This window comes from Heloderma suspectum, chromosome 11 (genome assembly GCF_057233095.1).
Source record: "Heloderma suspectum isolate Gila_16-S chromosome 11, 16-S_ref, whole genome shotgun sequence".
NCBI lineage: Eukaryota > Metazoa > Chordata > Lepidosauria > Squamata > Helodermatidae > Heloderma > Heloderma suspectum.
Genome location: NC_139468.1, coordinates 13005691 through 13021534, shown reverse-complemented (window position 1 = coordinate 13021534; position 15844 = coordinate 13005691). Strand labels below are relative to the sequence as shown.

General features: G+C 47.8%; 1 protein-coding gene across 2 annotated transcripts; it reads left to right on the top strand.

Moving 5' to 3' along the window:
• The first annotated feature begins 3197 nt into the window (after positions 1–3197).
• LOC146337004 (actin, cytoplasmic type 5) lies at positions 3198–8795 on the top strand. Of its 2 annotated transcripts, none has more exons than XM_084816884.1 (2): positions 3198–3247; positions 7329–8795. In XM_084816884.1, the coding sequence occupies exon 2, from the start codon at positions 7340–7342 to the stop codon at positions 8468–8470; it is 1131 nt and encodes a 376-aa protein (XP_084673010.1). In that variant the 5' UTR covers positions 3198–3247; positions 7329–7339; the 3' UTR covers positions 8471–8795. The 2 variants fall into 2 exon arrangements, with proteins under 2 accessions (XP_084673010.1, XP_084673009.1); XM_084816883.1 differs by having other exon boundaries at positions 7313–8795.
• The last annotated feature ends 7049 nt before the right edge of the window (positions 8796–15844 follow it).

The window sequence follows — 15844 nt, the reverse complement described above, 5'->3', positions numbered from 1 at the left end:
AGCCCTGCCCCTAACTTTTCTTGCTTCGCTCTGCAACAGACCCTAGTATCCCTCAAGTCGTGCCCCTCACCCTCCTCCAAAACTTGAGTTCTCATGTTGGAGGAATGGGGGAGCTGTTCAGCCTGGGCCATCTGTGTGTCAAGGTCTTGGGAAGAAAGTCTTGCCGTATCTGGGCTCACTAGGGAGAGTGCCTCCCTCTGTTCTGGCTGTTCCCATTCTGATTCCGAATCTGAGCTGCCAGACATCTCCACACTCTCAGATTCATTCCTGACATATACCCAATTATGGGCGCAATCCTATCAAGGTAGGCCGCCGACTCTGAACTCGGAGGCGGCCGCCTATTCAAAGCAAGGCAGGAGAAGCATGGGGGGTGGGATCATTCGCTCCACGCCTCTCCTGCCTTGCTATTTTTTTGCTAGACAGCCATTTTCGGCCATCTAGCAGCGCAGGGTGAGTGGGTGGGGGGCAACCGGGAGAAGCTGCTGCCATACAACACATTGGATGTGTCATATGCACAGCTCCACTCTCCCTGCCCCGGAACACCCCTTTTCAGTCACTCCACGCTCCTCTTCTGAGGCAGCACGGACGAGGGGGGAGGTCAGTTTGCCAGGAACCGACCTTGGCTGAGGTCAGTTCCCAGAAATGATCATATCCTATGGCACTCTAGACAGTGTCTAGTGGCCATAGGATTGCTCCCTAAATATTTCTAATTGTCAACCTCTTGTAAAGCAATTGCACCACTTGTTTAATGACTACATGCCATTTGACAGTCCTTCTGTGAGGTTCAAACAAAACAAATTACTTGTCTGCACTTGAGGTAGATACCGGAATTTGCCTTCTTTACAGTTGCCAGGGCCGGCGCCATGGGTCAGCATCATTGGGCACTTGCAGAGGTCCATGTTCCAGCAGGGGGGCAATTATCGAAGCCTCACGTATCCCTCTCCTCTTTGCTGTTGTCTGTTCACTTGCTCTCTCTGAGCATCCGAGCATAACAAGAGAAAACAGAGCAGCATTCTTGCTGTCTCCTCTCCTTCTCTTGCCCAAGCTCCCACCCACCTCAAATTCTGGAGCCGGTACTGATAATTTCCACACACTTCGCTGACGTTTTTGTGGAGACATGAGCCTGTGAAATGAAGGATGTACCCCAGAAGGCCCTGTGGGGGTATGTGAGGGGGGGGGGGAAAGAAAGACAAAAGAAGTGGAAGAGATACTGCATCAATTCCCACCCCACCCCCATGAAAAGAAAAATGACCAAGCCACCTCATTGCCCATCCTTTCAAAATATAATAATAGATGGATGGTTCCATTGTTCAGAATTTATTTATTTATTTATTTATTTGAAGCTTTTATGCCCTGCCCTTTTTAGCCAAAAATGCTCCCAGGATGGCTTACAAAGATAAATGGCATGACAGTCCCTACCTTGATGCTACCATCTAAATGGAAGATGCAACACACATGGAAACAGCTATGCGGAGGGAAGAGGAAAAAAGCAAGTTCAAGTTGCAGTTCTTATAATGACCAGCTGGGACGGAAACAGTTCAGTCATTCAGTCCTGGAATGACTGCCTGCTGGTGACAGCTGGGGAGAACAGCTACCTGGTCTCCCAGCAAAGGGGACAGTCTGGTTAATTTTGAACTCATTTCCTTCACTTGCAGGGGAAAACTATGCAGGAAACCATGGAAAAATCCAGGACTTTCACGCCGGAGTGACTGGGCTGTGCCTCCCTTTCATCAAATAAAATGTAGAGGCAAAGTTCATGCTCTTTCTTACTCTGGATTGATTACATGTGGAAAATATGACAATGTCAACATTTTAAACATTTAAATGATTGTGCAATAAATGCAAGTGCAGCCCGTTCTTACCCTTTCCACATTGCAGGTTGAGAAAAAGGGTCTCATGGCAGCCATGCAATGTAGTCTGCTGCTGTTCTCCCCACATTGTGGAGCTTTGCTTGGGCAGTAATCTGTTCTCCCCGAAACCAAAAAGGTAGCAGCTAAGCAAAGAGCTGCTGCTCTTACTTACTCAAGTCTTATTTTGTGTGCCATATTTATTTATTTATTTAGGAATCCATATCCATGGTCTAGGCCAACCAAAATCACAATCACAATACTAATGGGCAAGCTTTGGAACTCTCCAGCAATCTTCATCAGGCAAGATGTTACAAAGACCAGGGTGGGAGAATAGTGGAGGAAAAAGCTCTGACTTGATGATGAAGTCACAGTGTCTGCATGTTCAGAGTACCAAGGTGGAATGGGGAGCAAGGGGGGGTCTGCAGACATTCTTATTCGGCTCTAGAAGGTCATGGGATGGTTACTGGAAGGACCCGCTGCTGTTCCCTAGGGACTGCTGGAAGAAAGAAAGGGAGAAATGTTGGATCCCCCATTTTCGAAAATATAAAACCTAGCCGTTACTCAAAACTGTTTCCATCCTGGGTGAAGCACACAAGCTCCTTTTATCGGTGGACCACAGAGAAAAACTAGGCTGTCTTTATTTTAAGAAAGCTGGATATAATTTTAGATGCTCTACTAGGTATTTAAAAAAGTCAAAGCCAAATGGGGTCGATTTACTTAGCAGATGGAGGGAATGAACCCTCGGAGATTAACAGAGAAAAAGCCTCTGCGTAATAGTTGGATTTTATATTGTCAATAACGGGATGGGGGAAAGGACAAATTTCGGCCCGTTCACAGCTATTACTAGTATTAGTATTAACATTTTTATACCGCCCCATAGCCAAAAGCTCTGTGGGTGGTTTACAAAGCTACACTAATGATGCAACAGTATACACACTTACTTGGGAGTAACTCCCATTGAACTCAATGGGGCTTACTTCTGAGTAGACATATGTAGGGCTGCACTATCAGTCTGCAATCCTGTACAGACTGAACTAGCCTTTGGCCCCCGGATTTACTTCTGAGTAGGCACATATAGGATTGCGCTGTGTAATCATCCTAATTGTCTCCATTCCTGTCTACGGGAGGCTCTCAGTTGCTTGGCGCGCAAAAGAACCCCGAGGTTACAATGCCATTGGAAGTCTACCGCCAGTAACAAGACTACACTCGCTTTGTGACGTCAAAGAGCTCGGCGTTCCCTCCAATCAGGGAAGCGGGGGAGGGCGGAGTTCGACCTAGGGCGGCCAATAGGCGCGCGGGAATCAGGGCGCCGGAGCATTTAAAACTAACCCAGGCGCGCAGTTTCATAGAGGAGATCTTTGAGTTCTTCCTTTGGGGAGGCTGGTCCCTGCTTCGAGGTGAGTCTGCTTTGCTAATGTTGCGTTTTCCCTTTGCACTTAGATTGGGACCCACAAGGTGGATGGATGCAGGTTCCTAAAACTGCAGCCCTGTGGTCCTTCACTCCGAAGTCAGCCCTCCTGTGTTCAGTGGGGCTTGCTCCGAAGTACCCGCGTAGGCTTACATTCCGGATAACCAGGACTGGCTCGCTGGAAAAGAAAAGGCTGACATTGCCTAAGGTGCACAGGTGTGAGCTGGTTATCTCTTAAAAAAGGTAAAGGTGTCCCCAGCCAGTCGTGTCCGACTCTAGGGTGCGGCGCTCATCCCCGTTTCTAAGCCGAAGAGCCAGCGCTGTCCGAAGACGCTTCCGTGGTCATGTGGCCGGCATGACTGAACACCGAGGTGCACGGAACGCTGTCACCTTTCCCGCCGAGGCAGTACCTATTTATCTACTTGCAATTTCTTGCTTTTGAACGGCTAGGTTGGCAGGAGCTGGGACTGAAGCGGCACTCGGGTCTCGAACTGCTGACCTGCCGACCTTCCAGTCTGCAGTTCAGCGTCTTAACCACTAAGCCACCGTGGCCCTGGCTATTTCTTACTATGATGTTATTAAGCTCTTGCTGCCGCTTGGATCGGTGAGAAGCTCTAAGTTGCCTTTCCCCAACCTGGTGCCCTCCAGATGTCTTGGATTACAGCACCCATCAGCCCCAGACAGCGCGGCCAATGGTCAGGAATGCTGAGGAGTCGAACTCCAGAGGGTGCCAGGTTGGGGAAGGCTGCTCCTGGGCATAGTACTTCACCCAGGGTTGGCTTCCTTTGGAAGGAGGTCTCTGGGGGCTTATTAGTATCTTGTACCCTTTGCTGTATTTGCTAGTAATACGACTTGAGTCTAGACAGGGATATGGCTTAAAACCAGGTATGGGCAAGTGTGTGCCCTTCAGATGGTTTGGATAATTATCCCTGATCATTGGCCAGGCTGGTTGGAGCTGAGGGGAGTTGTAGTCCAAAACATCTGGAGGGCACAAGGTTGCCTTTCCCTGGCTTCAATGTGAAGCCAAAATCCACTGCTCCTGTATCCGGCCACCATGAAGACAACCAGTGCCCTAAGAGCCAGTGTGGTGTAGTGGCGAGAGTGTTGGACTGGGAGCCGGGAGATCCGGGTTCTAGTCCCCACTCAGCCATGGAAGCTCACTGGGTGACTTTGGGCCAGTCACAGACTCTCAGCCCAACCCACCTCACAGGGTTGTTGTTGTGAGGATAAAATGGAGAGGAGGAGGATAATGTACGCCACCTTGGGTTCCTTAAGGTGGAAAAAAAGGTGGGATATAAATGTAATAATTAACAATAATAATATGCTTACGAACTCTGTTCTCTGTGTCTTTCTTCAGTCTTGTCTGCAACTGCAGTCTGTCCCCTCCCCTCTCTCTCACCCCCCCCCCTCCTGGATTACTGCATTGTTAGCTGGGGAGAAATAAAATAATATTTTATTTATTTAGGGGTGTTCTTAACCCACTCTTCAGCTGAAAAAGGCTCCCAGAGTGGTTTACAAAGATGAGTATTAAGACAGTCCCTGCCCTCGAGCTGCCAATCTAAAAGACATGACACAAAAGGAAAAAGGATTGGGAGGAGGGAGGGGAAGGAAAGCAAACACACCAGTGGCTGATGTACAGGACCAGGTTGGTCTCCCCCCTGCGATGATGTTCATCCTGGGAGGCAGGAGGTACAGCCCCCCAGTGGCCCTCTGTTCTCTAGCCGATGGATGAGGCCAGAATCAGCAGTCCCTTGCAAAACATCTCTCTCCTACAGGAGTGTGTCCAGCTATTGAGAGCAACTGGCCAGCTTTTCTAACTAAAGGAAGGGACTTGGAGACTGCCTTCACAGTCTCTGCAAGGCTGCCAATGCCATTCCCCCTTCTGTCCACCCCCCGCAACCTTACAACAATAGCTAATTTATTTTGCTTTATACATTTCATAAAGAGGCTCCAGAGCTAGTTCTGTTCCCAAATTTAAGGCTTAGCCTTGAAACATACATATTGCCAACTGCTCTTCTCCCCTGCCCCCAAAAGAAGATCCAACTAGTAGCAGGGATGCTTCTCTGTGTGATGTTAGTTTTTTGTTCTGAGAAAAAAAAAAATCTCCAAAGTTGACCCCATCTAAAGATTTGAACGTGAGGGGAGATGGGGAGGGGCCATACCTCAGTGGCAGAGCACATGTTTTGCAAACAGAAGGTCTTGGGTTCAATCCCCAGCAGCTCCAGCTTGGGCTAGGAAAGCATCCTGCCTGAAACCCTGGAGAGCTACTGCCACCAGTCAGTGTTGACAACAGTGGGCTCGATGGATTGATTGGTCAGAGAAATGAGATGATGTCTGTGAACTCAATGTATGATGTACAACTAAGATAAGAACTAGAGAATAATAAGCATTTGTTGTGTAAGGGGAGCCAAAGGTAAATATCTTACAATTTTAAGATATATTTTAGGGTATGTGTATTGTTATATTGTTGTTGTGTTGTGTTTTTCTTTTTTTAAAAAATAAAATATTATTATACAAAAAAAAAGATGGATTAATTGATTTGACTCAGGATAAGACAGCTTCCTAAGTGACCCACCAAATAGTTTGAGGGAGATGAAGTTGAGAACCCCTCCTTGAGAATGACTGCTTGCATCCGATGAACAACATCTTTGCCTTGCCATTACGAAAAGCTGGCAATGCAAAGAGAATTGTATGTTTTACAGGCTGTGCTGCCTTATCAGGGAAAGACAGATGCCTTCTCCGACTTTCACAGATAAGTTAGCAATGCCCATGCTGCTCTCTCCTGCATGGGGCGACATGTACTTGCATGTACTCTCTCCTTGAAAACTAATCTCTACCATAGAAGTGCCTGGCCCTGTTCACACCTAATGCAAAGCCATGATGGTTAGGGAATTTCCACTAACAAGGCGGCTTTGCGTGTCGTGTGCGGGGAGAAAACCATGTTCCCTGTGCTTAGTGAGCCACCCCCCTGCAAAAGGATTAAGGGCCCCCCGGAGTGGCTTACCGTATCGTCTGGTGGGCTCCTCAGTGGCTCCAGACGATTTCTAAGCTGCGACCGCAGAGTCTCCTGGCTAGAATGTCCTCCACTGCCGGCAACTCTCTAGCCACCATGGATTTTCTCATGGTTGCGTAACCATTTCAGCTACCTGGAGCCTGTTTGCGCTGTGGAGGATGACGGGATGCTCGGTAAGCATGCCAGAAAGATCACCCGGTAACTACGGAGGGGGTGGTTAGCGGAGCCATGCAGCTCTGTGTGGTTCTGCGATCATCTGCCAGGCCCGTGCTTCATGGTTTCGCTACCCCCACCTCCATAGTTACCCTAACCACTCTCCCCGTCCATGTGTGAATAGGCCCACTAACGATTGTGGCACATCATGATTTTCTCTCTAATGCAATATGAACTTTGCGTAATCCTGCAGTGCAGATAGATGGTGCCCCATGTAAGGAGAGTTGGGAGCTGAAAGCCAAATGAAGCCATCCCTGAGCTGGTGCCCTCCAGAGGCTTTGGGCTACAACTCCTGACCATTGGCCATGTTGGCCGGGGACTGTTGGGAGCTGAAGTCCAAAACATCTGGAACATGCCAGATTGAGGAAGACTGGCCTAACAGTTGCTCATAATATGCCATGGTCCAGTGGCAGGCTGTGTAGCACCTGCTCTTGGATGAAAGCGGTGTGCATTCCTGATATGGACAGTTCAAAGCTACTTAAATGTACCATATAAAAGTAACAAAAACGACCTCATTATCCTCCCATCCCATATTGCTCTGGGGCTGGTTCATGTTCCAGACCAAATAATACTGGAATGGTTGGGCTTGACAACCCATGTCCTTAAGTATTGAAAATACTTATATACTGTATTTGGTGTATATTTTCTGTGTTTCTAATGTGTTAGTGTTTTTAACCAAGTTTTTATCTTTTTTTAAGTTCACATCATTGTTAATTGGGCGCCATTTTCTTGGTGGAAGGGGGGTACACATTGAATGAACCAATAAATAAGAGTGGTCTAGAGATGGGTAGGGAAACAAATAATTGTTTTTATAATTGTCTGTCCCAGCTTGCATTTCTTGCAGATTCGCTCAAGATGGCCGATGATGAGATTGCCGCTCTGGTTGTGGACAATGGCTCGGGAATGTGCAAGGCGGGTTTTGCGGGTGACGATGCCCCCAGAGCCGTCTTCCCCTCCATCGTGGGGCGGCCCAGGCATCAGGGCGTCATGGTGGGGATGGGCCAGAAGGACAGCTACGTGGGAGACGAAGCGCAGAGCAAGAGGGGCATCCTGACCCTGAAGTACCCCATCGAACATGGCATCGTCACCAACTGGGATGACATGGAGAAGATCTGGCACCACACCTTCTACAATGAGTTGCGGGTGGCCCCGGAGGAGCACCCGGTCCTGCTGACAGAAGCGCCCTTGAACCCGAAAGCCAACCGGGAGAAGATGACCCAGATCATGTTTGAGACCTTCAACACGCCCGCCATGTACGTGGCCATCCAGGCGGTGCTGTCCCTGTACGCCTCTGGCCGCACCACCGGCATCGTCATGGACTCCGGGGACGGGGTGACCCACACGGTGCCCATCTACGAGGGCTACGCCCTGCCCCACGCCATCCTGCGTCTGGACCTGGCCGGCCGTGACCTGACCGACTACCTCATGAAGATCCTCACGGAGAGAGGCTACAGCTTCACCACCACGGCCGAGAGGGAGATCGTGAGGGACATCAAGGAGAAGCTCTGCTACGTCGCCCTGGACTTCGAGCAGGAGATGGCCACGGCCGCGTCGTCGTCCTCTCTGGAGAAGAGCTACGAGCTGCCTGACGGGCAGGTGATCACCATCGGCAACGAGCGCTTCCGGTGCCCTGAGGCCCTCTTCCAGCCCTCCTTCCTGGGCATGGAGTCGTGCGGCATCCACGAGACCACCTTCAACTCCATCATGAAGTGCGACGTGGACATCCGCAAGGACCTGTACGCCAACACGGTGTTGTCGGGCGGGAGCACCATGTACCCCGGCATTGCTGACCGGATGCAGAAGGAGATCACGGCCCTGGCCCCCAGCACGATGAAGATCAAGATCATCGCCCCGCCGGAGCGCAAGTACTCGGTGTGGATCGGGGGCTCCATCCTGGCTTCTCTCTCCACCTTCCAGCAGATGTGGATCAGCAAGCAAGAGTATGATGAGTCTGGGCCATCCATCGTCCACCGTAAATGCTTTTAATGGTCTAGGTATTCAACTTGTTTTGACAATTTTTGCTTTATTTTTATCTAAATTCTGTTCTCTTGGAAAATCTTGTATGTACCCATTCTTTTGAACCAGCTGTCTCTCTATGCAATACCTGTCCATTGTATTCCCAAGTCTTGTTAATGGCCACCTTACTAATCATGAATGAAGTTGAATTTATTGTTGACTCACGATTGCTTCTTTATTCTAAGCTTAGTGGCTGAGGATCGAGCTTTACCTTCTGCAGTTGGAATCGTGGATTCCGTGCCTTGTTGCTACAGATTTCTGTGACAAAAGAGCGAATAAAAATGCTGCTGATGAAGTGCGAACACATAGTGCTTTCCTTGTCGCAAACCAGTTGCTTGAGAACTCTGAATGCCTTGTCCTTGGAAGTAAAAGCATGTAGATGACACATGCCCAAGTAGACTATATTCTCATGAAGTGGAACCTTGAGCCTTATATATGGCTCATGTATCATTCATATTTCCCTGTACATAGACAGAGCTCATATAACAGAATCAGGACAGACTTTGTAGTCCAACAACTAACTGTCTTTTTCCAGGTACACTTAGCCTATCCTGTTCATTCTTTTTGATCAGGTCTAATATTTTAATTCCAGTGCTTAGTTAAAACAGTTTTAATGAAGGAGGGTGGGAGACATTGAGAGCATCTTGTCGAAAGTGCCCCATCCTTAAAAAGCCAGAGCCACATTCGTACTCAGGGGTGTTCTTTTCTCCTTTCTCTTGCTCAGAGGTTTATCATCAATGGAAGCTGGAACCCACTAAGGGGCATCTGAAGTATTTACTGTGCTTGGAATAACTGCACATTTTTTTTCCTGTTTCCCCCCTCTGTTTTGCCACCCTTTTTGTTTAGAAGGTTTACTTTTATTCATGTATTTGTTTACGTGTATAATTCATCCTACGGTGAGGTACATACCGATCAAACAACTGAAAACCACCATCAAAAGCTCAATCCAAAACACAAGTTCAGCACACACAGCTTCACTACAGGGGGCAAACGTGAAAACGACATGCTCTCATAGTGTCCATTCACTCCCGAAGGCCTGGGTGAAGAGGTGTTCCTTGATTTGCTGACAACATGCATACACTGTAGGCGCAAGACGCGCCTCAGAGGGGAGGGTCTTCCACAACATTGGGGCCACCAGAGGGAAGGCCTTTTTGTGCACTGCTGCCTCACAAGCCTCTAAAGGTGGCAGTCTTGATAGACCAGGTCTCCTGCTGATCATAGGGTGATCTATAGAGTAGGAGACGTCCTTTTAGATATTTGGGTTCCAGTCGTTTAGGGATTTATATCTTAATGAAATAGCCAGTGGGGAAGGTGCTTGTATGTCCCCAGAACAAGAGAAAATAGCCTTAGGTGCCTGAGAAATTTTTTATTATGCTCGGAAAGGACTTTAAAGGAGCACTGTAAGACGGAAAAAGCATTGGAAGGATTCTTTGAGACGCATTTGGAGACGGATAAGTGAAGTGAGGAAGCAAAGTCCTTTCCAAAACCCACTGGGCATAATAAGTTTTTTTTCAAGCACCTGAGAATATTTTCTCCTCTGTTTTGGGACTGTATATGTTAAGCACCTTGAATATGGGCTCAGAGGCCAATTGGCAACTGGTGCGGATCCTTTAGGCCTGGAGCAAGATGAATCCTACCAGTGATTGGCAGGGGTCTTGTTTTATCTCAACTAACACAGATTTTAAGCTGTAGGAACTGTGTTAATTCACCCATTTCTAGTATAGCACCTGCTTCACACATAGGATGGGGGAGAAAAGAAAACTTAAGGTAGCATTACTCCACAACTGCCCCCTCGTGGCCCTGTGTAGTCACAGCAGGTGTGTGAGTAACCACTCTGTAATATCCACAGGTGTAGCAGCAGTAGGCTGTTGTAGCAAAAACAACCAATCGTCTTGTGTGCCTCAAAGCAGAGGTGGGGAATGCATGGTCCTCCAGATGTTTTGGACTGCAACTCCCAGAAGCCCCAGGCAGCACAGCCAGAGGTGACAGATATTGGCCATCACAGTGGAACATCTGGAGGACCACACATTCCCCACTCCTGCCTTAAAGGCTAACCGATTTGTTATTGCATAAGCCAGCCTTTGCCAACGTGGTGTCCTCCGGATGTGTTGGACTACAACTCCTAGCATCCCCCAGGTGGCCATATTGCAATCCCCGACGCATCTGGAGGGCACCGGGCTGGAGGAAGTTGGTACAGGCTTTCATGGGCTAGAATCCTATTTTTCACACATTAGGTTTTATCTTCAGTTTGCAAGTACGCACGTATGTGCGCACACACAGACACAGAGAGAAAAAAATGTAGTGTAGGAGAGCAGGGCTCTAAGTGACACAGCGGTGGCGGTGTTTGATGAGCAGGGATGCCGATGTCATCTGCCCCCCTGCTCAGAATTGCCCCTCGCTCAGAATTCCCTGTTCCCTCTGAACTTAGCTGCAATCCTCACCGTAACTGCGGTGGTGGTGTGGGGGGGGATGTTCTCAGCAACAATATATAGTTGTGAGCTATCCCTGTTGTAATGCGAAGTATTTGAGGGCTGGCCTGGTCTCCGCAGGTCAATTAAGACCCAATAGCTTTATAAAACACTTGTTCCTGGTGGAGATGAGGACAGCTAGAACTGGTTTGTTGATATGGATCAACGCAGCTACCTGAATTTTTGGACTCTCCTTGGGGATGTGACTATGGGGGCTGTCATGATGGGGGCCTGGACCGGAATTTACCACTGTACCACTGAAACAGTGGTGCTGGATGGCCATGAAATGCAAAAAGAGTACAGTGACACATAGATAAGTCCAGGAGGGTGTCAAGGGCTCCCCAAAATATTTCACACTACCCCATTTGCTCCTCCACCTTTCAGTCACATTATGTTAAAGCCCTATATAGCATGGATTAATTAAATCCTTGCTCCCCTGATAATGGTCTGCTCCACCCACCTCCCTCCAAATAGTTTTTTTCCTAGTCTCCCTGTTGTGGCAATTCCATGTAATGCTTCAGTGTATACAAGGGAAAGCAGTGAGCACCATAGCAGCAATAATGAGTGATAATGCAATCATCCTAGTTTAGCTATGCTCATTAACACTTGTAGTTTGACAGAAAACCATTCTCTCTAGTCAGGCCTAAATAAATAGAATCAAATTTTTTGAGTTGTTGTAGTTCAGGGATTTCAAGCTGGATTCTCTCTTTGAAGTTCCTTTGTTGAACAGTGGTGGCCACCGGGCCTGTGAACTTTGTTGTCCAAACTGGGACAGCTCTAGTTCGGACAACTGTTGTCCAAACTGGAACAGTGGAAATTCAGGTTGTCTCTGCTTTAACTGCCCTGTGAACCAGGTGCTTTCTAGATGTTTTGGATTACAACCTCTACCATCCCCAACTAATGGCCATGGTGGCTAGGACTAATGGGAGTTGTAGTCCAAAACATCTGGAGGGCACCAGATTTGGAAAAGCTGCTCTAATGCATTTAGCACGCATGCATTGATTTTACTTAGTGCCTATGTTTCAGGATGGTGCTACTAGGTTTGCTTTTGTTAGGATTGTATTTTAACTTGTTTGACCATTTTTACTTTTGGATCTTAGGCTGCCCTGCATGTGTTTGTCAAAGAGAGGGAAAGGCCCTACAGCTGATTGATGAAGCACACATTTTAAATGCATTGACCGCCAGTCGATGCAGAGCAGGATTAGGTAACCTGGCACCCTCCAGCTGTTTTGGGCTACAAGTTGCCTACCCAGTGTAGACTGACTGCGGTCTAACTCAGTGTAAGACAACTTCCTATGTTCCTACAGGAAGGATAAAAATGCTAAAGTTTTCAGTTTAGCATAGCCATTGCCACCCAATGATACACACTGTATAGAGTTCTGCTAACTCAGCTTGGTACCTTCCAGGTGTTTGGCCTCCCATGCCCATGAGCCCCAGCCGGATTGGCCCAAGGTCAGGAATGCTGGGAGGTGTAGCCCCAAATATCCAGAGGGCATCAGCTTGGGTAAGCAGACCACTATAAGGTTTGTATTGCTGGGTGAGGAGTCTTATTCTTCTAACCCAAGGAGGGGGTCCTTGAGCTGTAGCCAGGCTGCAGCCCATCATGGCTTGCTATGCTAGCTAGTGCTGATGGGAATTGCAGTCCAAGACAGGGACTTAAGGAACCTAAGGCCATGTACATAATCCTCCTCCTCTCCATTTTATCCTCACAACAACCCTGTGAGGCAGGTTGTGCTGAGCGTCTGTGACTGGCCCAACGTCACCCAGTGAGCCTCCATGGCCGAGTGGGGACTAGAACCCGGATCTTTCAACCCCCGGTCCAACACTCTAGCCACTACACCACACTGGCTCTCCTAGTTTAGGGGAAAAGGCAAGTAAGAGGGCATTTAGGCATATAAAATCATGCCTGGTGTGCAGAAACAGAAGAGAAGCTTTTCATCCTTTCAACAGGACAACTGGGGGTCATCCAACAAAGCTGAATGGTGGGAGATTCAGGACGGACAAAAGGAAGGCCTTCACACAGCGTATAGTTTAGCTATGGCAGCCTTCCCCACTGTATTGGACTTCACCTCCAACAGCTCCAACCATCAGGAATACTGGGAGTTGTAGTCCAAAATATCCAGAGGGCACCAGGTGGGGGAAGACTACCCTACCTGATGTCTAGAAGACAACAGCTTTGTGTTGGAGAAGTTTGAAAAACTCAAAAGCTGCTTCATACAGCAGTTATGCTTGCAGCTACACCCATGTTCATTGGATGCTCAGCTTGTTCGGAGCCCCATCTCTGACCTGGTTTGTGCATTGCAGCAACCCACAGTTAACAAACCCTGAATAGTCAGAAGGCACTTGACATAGCCACCGTGCTGAAGCTAAGCTGGTCTGGTCGGTGCTCGGAGGGGGAACCACCTGGGAACCATATATAGCCACTTTGAGTTCCATGATGGAAGAAAGGTGGGATATAAATGTAATTAATAATAATAATAAAACTCTCCGTCCTCGGGTTGTTTATCTCAGTGGGAGGCCAGCCAGGAAACAGAACGCTGGTTCCCGCTTCTCGTTTCAGCACACGGTGGTGTAGCCACAGTTGCTACCTGGGAGCGTAATGCACTTAATTTTGAACTCTACGTACAGAGAATTCTCACTATTTCCGTTTTCCTGATGTGGCTGTGCAATCTTGAAGCTGATATATTATTTGTATACCACAAAAACCATGTGTAAATTAAAACATAATAAAAAATGGGCCAGGGGGGGGGGGGGGAAGGATTTGTATTACATTCCCACGCTTAAAGGTGTTGCTGCACTAAAGTTAAACAGCTATTTCCAGAGTGTTTACTTTGTATACAAGTATCTACTCAATATAGACCAGGGCTGGGCAGCATGTGGCTCCTACTACCCCAGGAAAGTTTTAAAAAGTTTAAAACACAAAATAGCATCTAGAGCAGTCATTTTGAAGCTTTTTTGGCCCTTGCAGCGCAAACAAGCTAATTTTTAGCGCTCTGTAGCTGCTCCAGACACCATTTTTATTAGGTTGGGGGGGGGGCACTGCAGGGTGTGACTGAGTGGCAAAAATGCCCCCCCAACCCTCCAAAGTTCCCACCCCCACTATAGACAAAGCAGTACACATGACATCACTCAGTGGAAGGAAATCGCCACAATGGTGTGAGAAATAGTTTCGTGCAGAACCAGGGCCACCCCTGTTTACCCACGCTCACTCAGTATTTCATGCTTTATATTCACTTTCCTAGTATTGTATCTTTTTGTTAAGAGGGACCAAGACCAATTGTTGACTTTACAGCACGATAGGCATGAAACTGAATCATCAAGCCACGCCTAAGTGGGATCCTTGGCACGATTGCAGAGTTCCTCTCATCACCTCCTGTAGTATATTCCCATTCTGAAGGAAAGAGGATATAGTACATCAACTGATTCTCATTGTGGTGTAGTGGCTAGAGTGCTGGACTGGGACTTTGGAGATCTGGGTTCTAGTCCGCACGCAGCCATGAAGGTCACTGGTGCCTCTAGGCCAGTCTCTGACTCTCAGCTTAACCTTCCTCACAGGGTTATTATGAGGATAACATGGAGAGGAGGATAATTTAAGCTGCCTTGGCTTTCTTGCAAGAGGGAAAAAGGCAGGATATAAATGTAATAGTAATAAGGGAAAACAGTCACACAAGTGTCGTTGTCACTGCCAAACAGTGCCAATTTCAAAGCATCATTCCCTATGATGTACCATTTAGGCCTCCCCAATTGGGAGAGGGGGAGAGAAGGGCAACACGAAAGGGAGTCTCCGTTGGGTTGGAGGTTCCCCACCCCTCATCCATGGGACAGCTCATGTTGCAATGTTAATTCCGTACACCACATAATCATTTTGATTCAGTAGCTGGACAGTTGTATGAAACAGGTACGCGTTATCCCACCAGCTACACGAGAGAAGCCCAGATTATAGAACTAGAAACACAAAATGCTTAACAGGTGAGGATTTGGGCCACCTAAAAAGAAAAAGGTGTCCCTGCTTAATCATGCAGCAGATGGTTAAGGCTTCCAAGACCTGTGGGTGGCAAATTTCTCAAGGCATCCCACCTTCTGTCTCAGATTCGTGTGCAGTTATGCTGCACCTCAAAGAGATGTCTCTGCAATGTTGCCTGCTGCCACATCTGTGTATCATCCAAGACAGTATTTTATTTATATTCAAATTGATTTAATCAACCTCAAGTCTTAGTTGACGGACTAAGACTTGCCTGATTACAGAAGAGCAGTACTAAAGCTGTATATCCCAGGCTTTCAGTCTTTTGTGGCAAAGTTTTTTTTTTGCTGCCACAGTCAGTTCTCAATGGTGCATTAGCAGACACCCCACTTCTCTCCTCTAGCAGAGCTAAGTTTATTATCCAACTCCAACCCAAATACAGAGGTGACTCATGCCAAGTCAAACCATTGGTCCATTAGCTCAGCATCACCTAACACCAAGCTTCCCCACCCTGGTGTCCTCTGGACTACAACTCCCATCACCCCCAGTCTGCACAGCCATTGAGTCTTTCCCAGTTTTACCTGGAATACTAGGAACTGATCCAGTGTGGTGTAGTGGCAAGAGTGTTGGACTGGGAGCCAGAAGATCCGGGTTCTAGTCCCCACTCAGCCATGGAAGCTCACTGGGTGACTTTGGGCCAGTCACAGACTCTCAGCTCAACCCACCTCACAGGGTTGTTGTTGTGAGGATAAAATATAGAGGAGGAGGATAATGGAGGCCCTGTGGGTTCCTTGCAAGAGGAAAAAAAGGTGGGATATAAATACAATAAATAAAAACTGATCCTGAGATATGCTGCAAACAGAAGCGATCTGACAGTGAGCTACCATCTCCAAGAAACTACACAGACGCCAAACA

What these genes read in the sequence shown, in the direction of transcription:
- LOC146337004 (XM_084816884.1), top strand. Translation starts at nt 7,340, where the DNA reads ATGGCCGATGATGAGATTGCCGCTCTGGTTGTGGACAATGGCTCGGGA.